This window comes from Cajanus cajan, chromosome 11 (genome assembly GCF_000230855.2).
Source record: "Cajanus cajan strain Asha chromosome 11, NIPB_CcT2T_4, whole genome shotgun sequence".
NCBI lineage: Eukaryota > Viridiplantae > Streptophyta > Magnoliopsida > Fabales > Fabaceae > Cajanus > Cajanus cajan.
Genome location: NC_138527.1, coordinates 784,050 through 799,333, shown reverse-complemented (window position 1 = coordinate 799,333; position 15,284 = coordinate 784,050). Strand labels below are relative to the sequence as shown.

At 38.0% G+C, this 15,284-nt stretch overlaps 1 protein-coding gene across 1 annotated transcript; it reads right to left on the bottom strand.

Annotated features, from left to right (window-relative positions):
- Window positions 1–3,950: 3,950 nt before the first annotated feature.
- LOC109814547 (uncharacterized) lies at window positions 3,951–9,522 on the bottom strand. Its single transcript, XM_083067114.1, has 2 exons — window positions 8,992–9,522; window positions 3,951–7,603 (listed from the first exon to the last, which is right to left on the bottom strand). Exon 2 carries the CDS (start codon window positions 7,097–7,099, stop codon window positions 4,034–4,036), a length of 3,066 nt encoding a protein of 1,021 aa, XP_082923240.1. The 5' UTR covers window positions 7,100–7,603; window positions 8,992–9,522; the 3' UTR covers window positions 3,951–4,033.
- Window positions 9,523–15,284: the final 5,762 nt, after the last annotated feature.

The window sequence follows — 15,284 nt, the reverse complement described above, 5'->3', positions numbered from 1 at the left end:
CTAGGCCGTCACATCAATAACCAACCAAAATAAAATATATAAAATAAAGAAAATAGAGCAAAAGCCAGCTACGCTAGAGTGTAATTATACAATAACATATAAATTGTTTCCAAAATATATAATATAATCTGCTATAGCAGAGTCATCATCCTTAGTAAAGTTATACAGTAATCCAAAAGATAATATAATATAGACACCCTAGGTGCTGGTCAAGCTCTAAACCTTGCTACTACTCAAAGCAGCTATCAGAAGACTTCTTGCTATCCCAAGCCTCACACCTGATCTGCTCCCCCACAAAGTGAGATCATCACAGTCCAAACCACATGGAAAACATGCAAGGGTTAGCACATATAAAACCAACCATAGTACATGATAAAATATCATTAAACAGATATTTATCCATAATATATATATATATCCGCACCAAGGAAATAAACCTTATAAATAGTTATTTCCATGCCAAATATAAATCAAATCTAAAATCCAATGCATACAATCCACACCATTTGTATACATATTCCACATCCAGAAACAAAGTCACACCACTGTATAATTATTCCATGATCTCACACCAACATATCCTCACAATGTTGGCCTCAACACCATCCACCAAGTGTTGACACGCACGCTGAAACATATCAGCAACCCAGGAATCACACCTGACCTCTCATGGAATTATACAGCTGGAATTACGTCGTCACGTAACCCTGGTGATCATGGCCACTTCATCCATCGGTATGACTCGGCCTGGCCCCCATACCGGTAGCAAATAGAATACTTAAAGGAGTACTTCAGAATCCACCTAACATCTGAAGTGGTTTATCATATAACCTTTGGAAAAGTTCCACATTGGAATCCTCACCATAGGATTCCCAATTTCATATTTTTCCAAAGATTATATCCTGATCTCACCAAGAGATCTAATCCATACCATAACCTTACTCCTTTAAGTCCTATTTACTTTTTTTTTTCCAAACCACATGCATATAGCATATTCCACAATTACATGCAATCATTTCCAAAATCATGTCACATTCCATACCCAATATATATCATCATAATTAATTAAACACCCAAAACAACTATAACCAACTTAACCAAATTACCCTTTATGAAATGACAATCTTCACATAAAATAGCATATTAAGAGTTCTACTACTCCTATCATGCTCATACTTATCTCATATGAAAGATAAGAAGATTTCCTACAACTCGTATGAAGACATCAAGTCCTAATTCCATCATTTACTTTGTTGAAAATGCTAAAAACCGTAACAGCTATAACCAATGCTGACAGCTTGACCCCTGTTCACTAAAACAGTCATATATGGAGTTCTAGACCTCCTTTTTGGATGATTCCAACGCCATTGGAAAGCTAACATCCAAGGCTAAAACTTTCATGAAGAACTCAAAACCAAAACACGCACGCCCGGCGCACTAATATCCAGCCCGGCGCAAAACTCAAACAGAGACCTCGGTTTTTAAATTGAGCCCGGCCGACTTGCCTCGCGCCCGGCGTGATTTTGCAATGATGGTCTCTGATGAATTCAAGCCCGGCGCGAAGAACTGAGCCCGGCGCACTAGCGACCAGAAACCCTCGAAAACCTCAAAATTCCTTCCAATCATGAATCTAATCCAAAATATACGAGTTTGAACCATTACAAAGCATAAACACTATCCAAAAACAACATTTTAAGCAATAAAATCAAGTATTAACCATTATACCATAGAAATCATGAAGAAATCATGAAAACCCTATCAAACCCCTTTTTCCTCAATCCATCCTTAATCAAGCTTAAATCATGAAATTAATATGATATTTCAAACCCATACATACTAGATTAAGTCTTATAAGTACTACCCTTACCTCAGAAACTTCAGAAATGCAAGATTTGGACAAACCCCCAAATTCCCAATTCAAACTTCAATCTCAATTTTCAAGGCTTTAGAGGCCAAATCTCCTGAAACTCCAGTTGTGAAGATTGATCCTGGCTTGATAAGCTTCCCAAATATGTCCTCAGTTTCCCTCCGGACCAGAGCCTTTCTCTCTCTACTTTCTCTCTCTAAAAACTGTCTCTGCTGACCAAAAATGAAAACCTCCGGTCCTAAGCCCCTATATATAGCCATTTTCGAAAATTTCCAAATTTCACCCTTAGCACCTATTCACCTCAAATATCCTATTCCTTGAAGTATTTCAACTCCCTAAGCTCTGAAACAACCTCAAATTCACTCAGAAAGACCAGATTTATCTTATGTTCCTATCCTTCGATCTCCTACCCATCTTATTCCTCTCCATGCAATACTCACAACTCACCACCATATGAAATGCAACATGTGTCAACACACAAACAAATATCACTTTCAGATATAGATGCTTGGAATAATGAGTTGCATGCCATAATACTTCACTTAACCAAGATGAGAAGGAAGGTGATCAGTCTTCTTCCCTCTTAGTACAAGTTCAGTATAATGGTGTACAATGCATCATTCACCAAATTCATGCACACACATGCCTATACAAACTATAAAAACATCAACCTCTCATCTCATACTATAAAATCACTATCATGCTTAAACAACTAATCAAAACCACATTAACATACAACATGCATAGAAGTAAGTACATTCCAAATCCACATAAATAACATATACATACATACATATATACTAAATAACTTAGTATTTTTCCATGGTGTTACAGCACATCCCCTAGACGGATCCCTGCGTTATCCAGCCCTCAGTGGCACAAAATCAGAAAAAACCGTCGAAGCAGCATCGTGGACTGTGGAGACAAAATCATCTCAAAGCCTAAAAGGCAATACTCAACTACCCAGTTGTTGAGAGCACCGAGGTATGCACAAGTCTGGAGAGACGGTACTCAAACAAAGTCTGGAGAGACGGTACTCAAACAAAGTCTGGAGAGACGATACTCAAACAAAGTCTGGAGAGACGATACTCAAACAAGGTCTGGAGAGACGGTACTCAAACAAGGTCTGGAGAGACGGTACTCAAACAAAGTCTGGAGAGACGGTACTCAAACAAAGTCTGGAGAGACGGTACTCAAACAAAGTCTGGAGAGACGGTACTCAAACAAGGTCTGGAGAGACGGTACTCAAACAAAGTCTGGAGAGACGGTACTCAAACAAGGTCTGGAGAGACGGTACTCAAACAAGGTCTGGAGAGACGGTACTCAAACAAGGTCTGGAGAGACGGTACTCAAACAAAGTCTGGAGAGACGGTACTCAAACAAGGTCTGGAGAGACGGTACTCAAACAAGGTCTGGAGAGACGGTACTCAAGGTCTGGAGAGACAGTACTCAAGGTCTGGAGAGACAGTACTCAAGGTCTGGAGAGACAATACTCAAGGTCTGGAGAGACAATACTCAGCCATCAGCGTCGTCAAAGGCACGTTGGTGTTAAACTTAGCTACCGAGGTTGTCAGAAGCGCCGAGGTATGCAACAACCTGGAGAGGCTACTCAACAATTTTCCACCGGAAGACGCTACAAGTCAGAAGGTTGGCACATCACCCGGACAATTGGGTCAACTCCTTTACTTGTCAGCCGGTACACCAAAAGACCGTTTGACTAAGTAAAGGGGGGGCAGCTGTAGACCCCTAAAATTGTCCGGGTCGGAAATAAAGCTTGAAGACTCTCGAAGACTGAAGGAAGATCAGCCAGAAGGACTCCTGGAAGGCCCTAGGAGGGTTCTCTGTAGGTCTAGAGGTCTTAGAATGGCTCAAAATAAGGAAGTGGAGGGAATGAAGCCCAATACGGCCGTACTGAACTTAATACGGCCGTATTGAAGCTTCAATACGGCCGCAGTGAACTCAATACGGCGTATTGAAGTTTCTGAAACTTCAATACGGCCGTACTGAAATCAATACGGCCGTATTGAAGCTTCAATACAGCCGTATTGAACTCAATACGGCCGTATTGAAGTTCAAAAATTTCAATACGGCCGTATTGCTTCTGTAGGCCGTATTGCGCCTATTCCCTATAAATATGACGTCAATTGGACGTCATTCCACACTTTTTTACTGAGTTTTAACCAGTCTGGCGTCTTGCAACTGCTTAAGTCCAACCTGCCTCAAGAACTCATTAGTTATGGTAACTGTCCCACAACTAATGTGATCCTGAGCTAACTCCACACAGAGATTCAAATCTCTGAATTTCTCAACCAACTCCAGCTCTCTAATCATCATACTTGACATGTAGATGGATTTCCTACTCAGCGCATCTGCCACCACATTGGCCTTGCCTGGATGATACATCAACTGAAAATCAAAATCCTTCAGAAACTCCATCCACCGCCTCTGTCTCATGTTCAGCTCCTTCTGATCAAACAGATACTTCAGACTTTTGTGATCACTGAAGACACTGAATCGAGCTCCATACAAGTAATGCCTCCAAGTCTTTAAGGCAAACACCACAGCTGCTAACTCCAGATCATGAGTGGGATAGTTCCTCTCATGAGTCTTCAGTTGCCTTGAAGCATACGCCACCACTCTCCCGTTTTGCATCAATACACAACCTAGACCCTGGTGAGAAGCATCACAGTATACATCAAAAGGTTCACCAGAATCCGGTAGCACCAACACAGGAGAAGTAGTTAACCTCCTCTTCAGCTCAACAAAACTCTGCTCACATGCATCAGTCCAAATGAATGGCTGTTCCTTCCTGGTCAGCTGGGTCAGAGGCGCTACTATCTTAGAGAATCCTTCAATGAACCTTCGATAGTAACCCGCTAAACCCACAAAACTCCTGATATCAGTGACAGTTCTTGGGCGCTCCCACTGCAACACAGACTCCACCTTGGTCGGATCAACAGCAATCCCCTCAGCCGAAATCACGTGGCCCAAGAACTTCACCTCATCCAACCAGAACTCACACTTTGAAAGTTTAGCATACAGCTGCTTCGCTTTCAAAATCTCCAACACAGTCCTCAAGTGCTCTCCATGTTCCTCCGGGGTCCTTGAATAAATCAAGATATCATCAATGAACACCACTACGAATTTATCCAAGAACGGCCGAAAGATTCTGTTCATGTAGTCCATGAACACAGCAGGGGCGTTGGTCACACCAAACGGCATCACGACATACTCATAGTGACCATACCTAGTTCTGAAAGCAGTCTTCGGTATGTCACTCTCCCTCACCCTAATCTGGTGATAGCCCGACCTCAAGTCAATCTTGGAAAACACCGATGCTCCCCTCAGTTGATCCATCAGGTCATCTATCCGAGGAAGTGGGTATTTGTTCTTAATGGTCAACTTGTTCAACTGCCGGTAATCCACACACAACCGATTACCTCCATCCTTCTTCTTTACTAGTAACACCGGAGCACCCCACGGTGAAACGCTCGGCCGCACCAACTGCTTCTCCAATAAGTCCTCCAGCTGATCCTTCAGCTCGGCCAGCTCCGCAGAAGCCATCCTATAGGGAGCTACTGACACTGGTCCCGCACCTGGAACCAAGTCAATGCTGAACTCCATCTCCCTAACAGGAGGCAACCCAGGCACCTCATCAGGGAACACCTCGGCATACTCCCTCACCACATCGATATCAGCTAAGACCCTCTCGGTCTCCACACTCATGGCAGCAAGCAGAAGACAACATTCTGCTCCATCTCTCAGCAAGGACTCAGCCTGGCTGGTTGAGATCAACAGCTCATCCTCTGCTTGAGGAAAAATCAACCTCCTATTGGCACAATCTATAAGAATGCGATTGGCAGACAACCAATCCATCCCTAAGATTATGTCAATATCCACCAAAGATAAACAAATCAGGTTCACCTTGTACTTCTTCTCATTCACCACAACCGGACACCCAACGCACAATTTAGAAGCAATCACAGAAGCAGAAGCGGGTGTAGACACTAGCAGTCTTAACCCCATATCACATACAGGTACACCCAGCATAGCAACACAAGCATAAGATATAAATGAATGCGTAGCACCAAAGTCAAAGAGAATCATCACATCCTTACCAGCAGCTTTGCCCTTCCCTTTCACAAGATCAGAAGAAGTCGAAGCCTCAGCACCAGTCAAAGCAAATACCCTACCAGCAGTAGTGGGTCTGTCACTCCTCTGTGTATTAGCTCTCTGTGCACTACTCCTCTGAGTATCAGTTCTCTGCACATCACTCCTCTGAGTACTCCTGTCTGGTCTGCCCCTAGCAGGACAGTTGGCCGACTCGTGGCCCATCTGATGGCATCTGAAGCAACGGCTCTCCGTGTACGGACAGTCCCTGACAAAATGGGATCCAGCACACCTGAAACATCTCAGAGTGGCACCTCCCCTCTGTCTACCTCCACTAGCAGTACTGGAAGATTGCCTGCTGGCAGGACCCCCTTGTTGTGATTGAGGCCTATCATACGGCTTCCTCTGACTCTCGCCCCTCTTGGACCCAGATGGTCCACCTACAGTCCTCATAATACGATTACCACCCTCCAATTGTTCTACCACTTTCGCCTTCTCTACCAAGGCGGGGAACTCGGTGATGGCCATAGGCACCACCATCCTCTTCAGCTCATATCTCAATCCATCTGCAAATTTCCTGCATTTCCAAGCCTCAGGCATACTTTGCGAATAAAATCGGGCCAGGTGCTCGAATTTTATCGCATACTCCGAAACTGTCGTTCCTCCCTGATGCAGTCGCATAAACTCTGCCTCCTTGGTATGCCTCACGCTTTCCGGAAAATACTTCTCCATAAATGTCGTCTGGAAGCATTCCCAATCAACTGTGACTCCTCTAGCAACAAGCATCTGATAGGTGCCTCTCCACCAATGCTCAGCCTCTCCCACAAGCATGTACACAGCATATGCTAACCTCCTCTCTGGAGGACATCCCAAAACAGTAAAAATCTTTTCCAGCTCACGGATCCAGCGATCAGCTACCTCTGAATCCCCATCTCCTGCAAACTGTGGAGGGTTACACTTTCGAAACTCAGCAAGATCTCGACTCTCCTGTGACCCTGCAGGTCTTGCTGCACCAGCTGCAGCCCTCTCAGCCTCTATCCTAGCAAAATAGGCATTTTGCTGTTGCATAGCCATGGCCAACATCTCTAGGGCACGGGCTATCTGCTCATTGGTCCTAGTCATCTTCTACAAAAATAACAGTAGCCTTAGTAAACAATAGCTAAACCACACATCAATCAACCACACAACAGTTTATCACAGCAATCTCAGCACAACAGTTTCAGCCAATTGACATCACAACAATTCATCACAGCAGTTTCAGCACAGCAGACATCACAACAAAATAACACAGCACAGAGTTAACACAGCAAAAAGCCTAAAGGGATCACCCCCAAAGAGTGTCCACTAGACTTGAACTGCTCTGATACCACTAAAGTGTAACGACCCGGCTAGTCACTACACACGGCATCGCACACTAGAAACTCCAGACAGATAGAACAAGTATATAAATATAGGATCTAGAATATATAATATACTAAGTTCTGGTCTGACTAGGGTTAAAGTGCACCAAAGAAAATTACAACCAAATGCTACTATCCCAAGTAGCTACAATCAAAATATCCACACAAGCAAAACAGCTCCAAGGTCCACCGGAGACTCATCCCAGGACGCCCACCTATTCCTGTTCTGCTCCCATACATAGTATGATCATCGCAGTCCAACAACATGGAAAACAACAAAGGGTAAGCTAGTATTCTTTAATCAAACATATCAGCAAAGGCATAATAAGGTAATTAAATTCATCGCTATAATTATCAGCACATCTGCACAACTCATACTGCTCAACAACATCAGCACCGCGATGCGGTTACATCAACACTGCTTAGTAGCAGCAACAGCACAACAACAACACCACTTCAAGTGGTTAGAATGGCCTCTCACTTAGGCACACATCAGCACCAGCTAGCGGTTATTACAGCACCACGTATGTGGCAAACAACAGCACCGACTTAACGGCTACAGTACCACACTATTTGGCATAGTATAGTATGGCATAACACAGCTCAACATGGTACAACACGGCACAACCATTCAACAGGTTTACTAATTACATATATTTCAACCCAACAGTATACATCTAGTACAGCTAAACACGTTCATCATTTTATCAGCTTAAATCAACATAAACAACATCTAATCTGACCCAACCATCTTGTTTACAACTCATCTATCTTGTCAAATTACTCCCCCAACAACAAGAGTACACCTAAGTACCTAAAACAACTTTCCACTTAACCAAATCACTAAATGTGAAAGGGCAACCATCACAACAAACAGCGCATCGGGAGTTATACTACTCCTACCATGCTCATCCTTATCTCATATGAAAGATAATAAAATTTCCTACAACTCTCATGAAGACACCAAGTCTCAAATCCTTCATCTACCTTGTTAAAAAATCCAAAAACCGCAACAGCTACAAGTAATGCTGGCAGCTTGACCCCTCTTCACTAAAATGGCCATATCTGGAGTTCTAGAACTCCTTTTTGGGTGATTCCAGCGCCATTGGAAAGATAACATCCAAGGCTACAACTTCCATGAAGACCTTGAGACCAAATTCGGTCATCTAGGCCCAGCGCTGCAGCGCTCAATCCAGCGCTTTAGCTGCAACTCTCGGCCAGATCAGTTTTCCCTTCCACCCATGGCTGCAAATCCACGGCTATAGCTGTGATTCCACGGCTATAGCTGTAGGTTTCAGATCTTTCGAAAATTCCATGGATTTCACCTCCGTTTTCACTCAAATCCTCAATAAACATGCAATTCTTCACAGAAAATTCACATGCAATCCAACCAAAATGTCACATTTTCATCAAGGAGTTCAAAGATACCAACTTTAAATGCATGCAACCACAAATCAAAGAAAATTCCAAACTTTTGACTCAAAACCACAAAACCCCCAAGACTTCCATTTTTCAGCAACTCAAACAGGCCTTAGTCATCATCATCAGCGGCAAAAGAGCTCAAAGAACTCGTTTTTAGCCAAGTAGAACCAAAAGAACACTAGCTTCCCTTACCTCCGTCCAATGGTCTGAGTTCCAGGAAGGAGAAAGCTAAGACGGGGAAGAACGGAGAAGAGCTTGAACGAAAATCTGAGTCCTTACTCAGCAGCAGCACCTACGGTTCCAAGGCAAGAATGGAAAGAGTGAGGAAGGAAAAATGAGAAAGAGATATGGAAGTGGAAGGTGATTCAGCCAAAGAGTGAGTGGAGAGTGTCGGGGGGGGGGGGAGAAAGAAAGAACCACGGGAGGGGGGGTCTCACAGTTCCACTAATAGGAGTTTTAAGAAAAGGTTTTACATCCAGTTAAAAAATTAAATAAATGGTTTTACATCTTAAAGCAAGGCCCGTTGTTTTAAGAACACACTTATTTTGATCCATTTAATCATAAAAAAATGCCTCTTTTTAATACCTATACTCATATTCTTAAAAAAGAATTATTTAATTTATTTTTAAAAACATTTTCACATAAATAATTATAACATATGGAAATAACTATTAGGTATTAATAATTGCTATTGTTGTGTATTTGTGTTTAATATTATATTGTAAGCTCACTTCTGTAAGTAACTTTCCTTTTTACAATATATTATAATTAAGTAATTTTGGGTTCTAATTAAGTGTAGAGTTTAAAAGGATATGAAAAATACTTGGGATAAATAAACTTTGGAATAAGATTATAAAGTGTAGTAATAAGAAGAGAGGTTAAAATACTTGATTATAACAAAGTTATAGTGAGAAATTTTTCGTGTTTAAAGGAGTGAAAGTAACTCTTGTTAAAGAAAAAATCGATATAAATTGTAATGACTTTTTTCCTTACCCTTTTCTAAATGTTCCCTTAAGAGAATATTTTGTGGATAGTATAATCAAAATCATTTTTGTGAAGAAAAAAAAAGTTTTCAAGTTACTTAACAAATAATTCAACATAATAGTTAGATAAGGACGTGTTGCATAAATTTAATTGAATTATAGATAGAACTCTTAAAGATTAGGTGAAATATTCGCAACCACCACAAACTTTCAAACTTGGTTATAGTTGAGGTACATGTTGTGACAAAAAACAACACATTTAAGATTTGTAATTTCACTAAATATTGATGAGGATTCTACTTGTAATATTGAGGAGGGAAGTCCTTTAGCTAAGTTAATAACAAAGTTAAAGCTTATCATATGGGGAATGAATGAAACTCCAAAGACTCAAACATTTCTTTGAAATTGTTGACAAGACTTTTAGGAATATTCTTTGGTGTCTAATATTGACAATTTAAGTCTTCCTTTTGGAGGAAAAATTGTTATCTTAGGTGGTGATTTTAGGTAAATACTTTTAGTCATTCCATAAGGTACAAGCTGTGTCTTAAAACTCAGCTTGAACTAACTAGCTCGATCGAGACATAAACACATAATCAGTTTGAGCTAAGAATCAGTTCATATATGCAACTAACATGGTACTAACATCATCAAACCAATTGGGTTAAATCACCACATAATCGAACTGTTTTGACCTTTCTTTTATTTGAATTTGGCTTCGGTTGCTACTTATGTGACACCCTCTACCCCAACATTAATGCACAATAAATGTAAACAACAATTTTTTTTTCTTTTTCTTTTTGAGTAAATAAGATCTTTCATAGTTTAATAACATCTTTCATGTATAAAACAATTGTTTCAAATATCATAAGGTAGAAGATTCACATTCGTAACTCATCAATCATAAAAAAAATCAACATATAAGTATTAAAACTCAAGAAATTATATAAAGGAAAATATATATTAATTCTAGTAAAGGTGGCAGTGCCTCCTAGTTAGGAATTAATTTATAACTTTCAAATCATGTAATAAAATAGTATGACAAAGATGTACATTTTGGTATTTTCTCAAGAACGTTCAAAATTACAAAAAAAGAGAAAATTAAAGCTTTTTAAACAATAACATCCAAAATAAGCCTAGCTATGCCCGATGTCACATCCTATCAGAGCATGCCCAACTGAAGCCTTAAGCCTCATTACCAACATCTCATGATGCTGATCACCTGTAACATAATTTAAACATATACAAAAACAACAAGGGAGTGAGAAACATCTCACTCAGTTTCAGGTGCAGAAATAAAGGTTAGATAGCACACACGCACAACAAATATAAGTCACATGTACACAATACACATAAATAATCAATATCACATATATACTCATTTATCATACTATGCTGTCATGAACTCGACTCATAAATGCATGCATGTGGCGCCATAAGGAAGTTTCACAATTCATCACTGGTGACCCTAAGGCACACCTGTTCAACTGTCGGTGACCCTAAGGTACACCTTGTTAGCATGTTACAACTGTCGGTGACCCTAAGGTACACCTTGTTAGCATATCACAACTGTCGGTGACCCTAAGGTACACCTGGTTAGCATATCACAACTGTCGGTGACCCTAAGGTACACCTTGTTAGCATATCACAACTGTCAGTGACCCTAAGGTACACCTTGTTAGCATCACTGGTATGCGGCCTCAGCGGCACACCTAGAGTAACATATGCATATGATGCATGTCACACATTCATTATTCCATTAACTCAACATTTAACTTATTACAAAATTTCATTAAGTATATCATGTCATCATTTTTCATGTTCTCATAATCATAACTTGTCTCAATAGTCCATTCTTAGGTCTCATGTCATTTGTCCATATTTCACAAGGTCATGTCATCAATACTCCTCATAAGGTCCGCACAGGAATTCACAGAGAACATTCTTTTTCATATTAAAACTTATTTATTTTTAGCATTAATTCCATATTCATTTATTACTTTCAAGGAACAAAGTAACAAGGAAACAAGTAACAAGGAACAAAGTAGAGCAAACAGAAAAACAGAACAATAGGCAAGGGATTGGGGGCCAATCCGACAATCAAACTATCCAACAATTATCCCCACACCCCCGAGTGAGGTTTCTCGCTCCCCCCCTTACCTGGATAAGCGGAGTTGAAACTTGGGCAGGGCCTCCTCCTCTGGATTCCCTCTTTCCTTCCCTCTCTTTCTTTCTTTCTTTCTCTCTCTCTCTCTCTCTCTCTCTCTTTCTCTCTCTAAGATTTCACTTTCTTATTCAGTATAAAATTTTCACCCCCTGGCCCTATTTATAGGCATCCTGGCGCACCCGGAACGACCCGTACTGATTTCAGAACGGCCCGTTCCGGATCCTTCGAATATATGCAAATTTTTCAACTGGAACGACCCGTTCCAAAATCGGAACGACCCGTTTTCAAAAAGCAGAACGGCCCGTTCTAGAGTTCATTTTTACACATATTGACCATAATGAGAACGGCTCATTTCCAACTTAAATTTTTAGGAATTTTTATTACTCTGGAATGACCCGTTTCACTTTGGGAACGGCTCGTTCCGGAAAAACCCAAATAGGCCATTTTGCACATTTGGAACGGCCCGTTCCACTTCTAGAACGGCCCGTTCTGCTTCCTCAAAAACAGTTTATTTCCATTATTTGGAACGGCCCGTTCCACATTTGGAAAAGCCCGTTCCGGCGTAAAAAAAAATAGAATTTTGTAAAACTTTCACAAATAATTTTAAATTATTAAAAACCTTTACAAATATTTTATAAAAACCCCTTTTAATTAACCAAAATAACTTATAAAAATAATCTTCATAAATATATAAAAATAGACAATAATTGATATTGCTATAGTAGAAATTCTGGGGTGTTACAACTTCAATCATTGAGTGTGTACTAGTTACATTTCAATTCTTATGGGTTAATTTAAGTGAAAGTAAATATACCATAAAAGGTTGTTAACAAGTTTCAAATCACAGTCTCAAGGTTTCAAGATCAACACAACCACCACTACATCATTCATTCCTTGTTTATAATATAGATAAATAATATATATATATATACATTAAAAAATAGTAATACATATATAACATAAATAACTTTTATAGTATATCTTTTATTAAAATTATATATTTATTCTTCCAATTAAAATCTAATTTATTTCTTCGCATAAAAGAAAAATAAAAGTAATTTCAGACAAGATGAAACTTGAAACACTAGTGAATGTGATTATTTAATCACTTGAATGATTACTAAATCACTTTAATGATTAGACCTTTCTTTTATTTGAATTTGGCTTTGGGTGCAACCTTAATCATTATGTGTGCCAGCTGCACTTCAATTCTTGTGGATTAATTTAAGTGAAAGTAAATATACCATAAAAGGTTGTTAACAATTTTCAAACCACAATCTCAAGGTTCCAAGATCAACACAACCACCACTACATCATTCATTCCTTTTTTATAATAGAGACAAATAATATATATATATATATATATATATATATATATATTAAAAAATAGTAATACATATATAACATAAATAACTTTTATAGTATATCTTTTATTAGAATTATATATTTATTCTTCCAATTAAATTCTAATTTATTTCTTCACACAAAAGAAAAAAAAAGTAATTTTAGATAAGATGAAACTTGAGACACCGGGGAATGTGATTATTTAATCACTTTAATGATTACTAAATCAACATGCTCTATTGTTATGTATTTGACTTAAATAATTTATATAGTATGTTTTAATTTAAAATTATACCTTAATTTATGTAGTTCAACCAATATATAATTTAGTTATTCTGTGAGTATTATATTGATTACATTTTTTTTGGAGACTTCTTTAAAACATGGTATTAATTTTATTAAATTTGTAGCTATGAAATATATATGACATGAATTTTTTTAATTTTTTTTAATAAAAATCAAGTCATGTAGTTCAATTAGTGATCTATCGATTTGACATATGACCCACTAATGTAGTACCCTAACCGATTTCATAATCAATTCAATTTTTAAAACTAAGGATACAAGACAAGAAGTTGTACATGCTATCATCAATTGATCCTAAATCTTTGGTAATTTTGTTAAGTCTTAACATTAACTAAAAATATGAGGCTTCAAACTTAGTCTTTAAGTTTTGATATCAATGAAACAAAGGAGTTTCCAAAATGGATATTAACCATTAGAGGTGGAAGCATTGGAGAAAACAATGAAGGAGGGATTGATGTTCAAACACAAAATGATATGCTAATAAAGAATTCAAAAGACTTTAGTACTTTCATTGATGAAAATACTTATCAATCATTATTAAAGAATTTGAATGATCATTCATTTTTCAACATAGAATAATTTTAACACCTACCGATACTTTGAATAGTTTTATTTTGTAGTTATTAGAGAATTCAACAAACCTTATTAATTACTTCAATTATTGGAAGAAGTACTTATCAATCATTATTAGAGAATATGAATGATCATTCATTTTTTCAACATAGAGAAATTTTATCACCTACCAATGATATTTTCGACAATTGTTATATTTTTTGTCATTAATTCTTGGTGAGGAAAAAACTTCATAAATATTTTATAGTCCATGTTCAATGAATGGGAATATTGATAGGCCAAATGATATTCACAATCTTGAATTTTTTAACATCACTTATTTAAGACTTTCAAGTCAATTAATTCATAAACTAAAGGTTGGTGTAATGATAATGTTGTTGAAAAATATTAATCAATATGTAGGACTATTCAAAGGTACTTGGCTTATAATCATCAAAATGGGCAATTATCATATTAAGAACCAATATTGACGAAAAAATGTATATTCCAAAATTCCATTCCAATTTTCAATGTAAACAATTTCCTTTCATTGTTTCATTCATAATGATTATAAATAAGAGTGATAATCTTTTAGAAATGTTGGCATATAACTTTCACAACCTATTTTTTTTCACATGAACAAATATATGTTGTCATTTCAAGAGTTACTTCACATGGTAGTTTGAAGATTTTCATGTGTGACAACGACACTGAAGGACAAGTGTACAATGTTACTACAAATATAGTTTAAGGAAAAATATTTCAAAATTTGAGATATGTAACTTATGCTTAATCTATTATACCTCTTTATTGTTTTAGTATTCTATTATACTCTTATTAGTTATTTTCATTGTTCACAATATTACATCGAGTCTTAAAAGTTTACCATTCAAAAATGTGTTATAGAGGATTATAATATTAATTTCAGTTGTGGAAATGTTATATTACTATATGTGATATAAAGTTGGTGCGTTTGTTGCATAAAATGGTGAAACTAGTGGTCTTTTTCCTAAGTCATTAGTTTCATATACTTCATAGATATGAATCATAGCATATGTTGTTGATGATCATAGATATGAAAACCATCTACCTCTTGGAAATGAAAAAATATAGGTTGGAACTAGGTTGTCATGTGA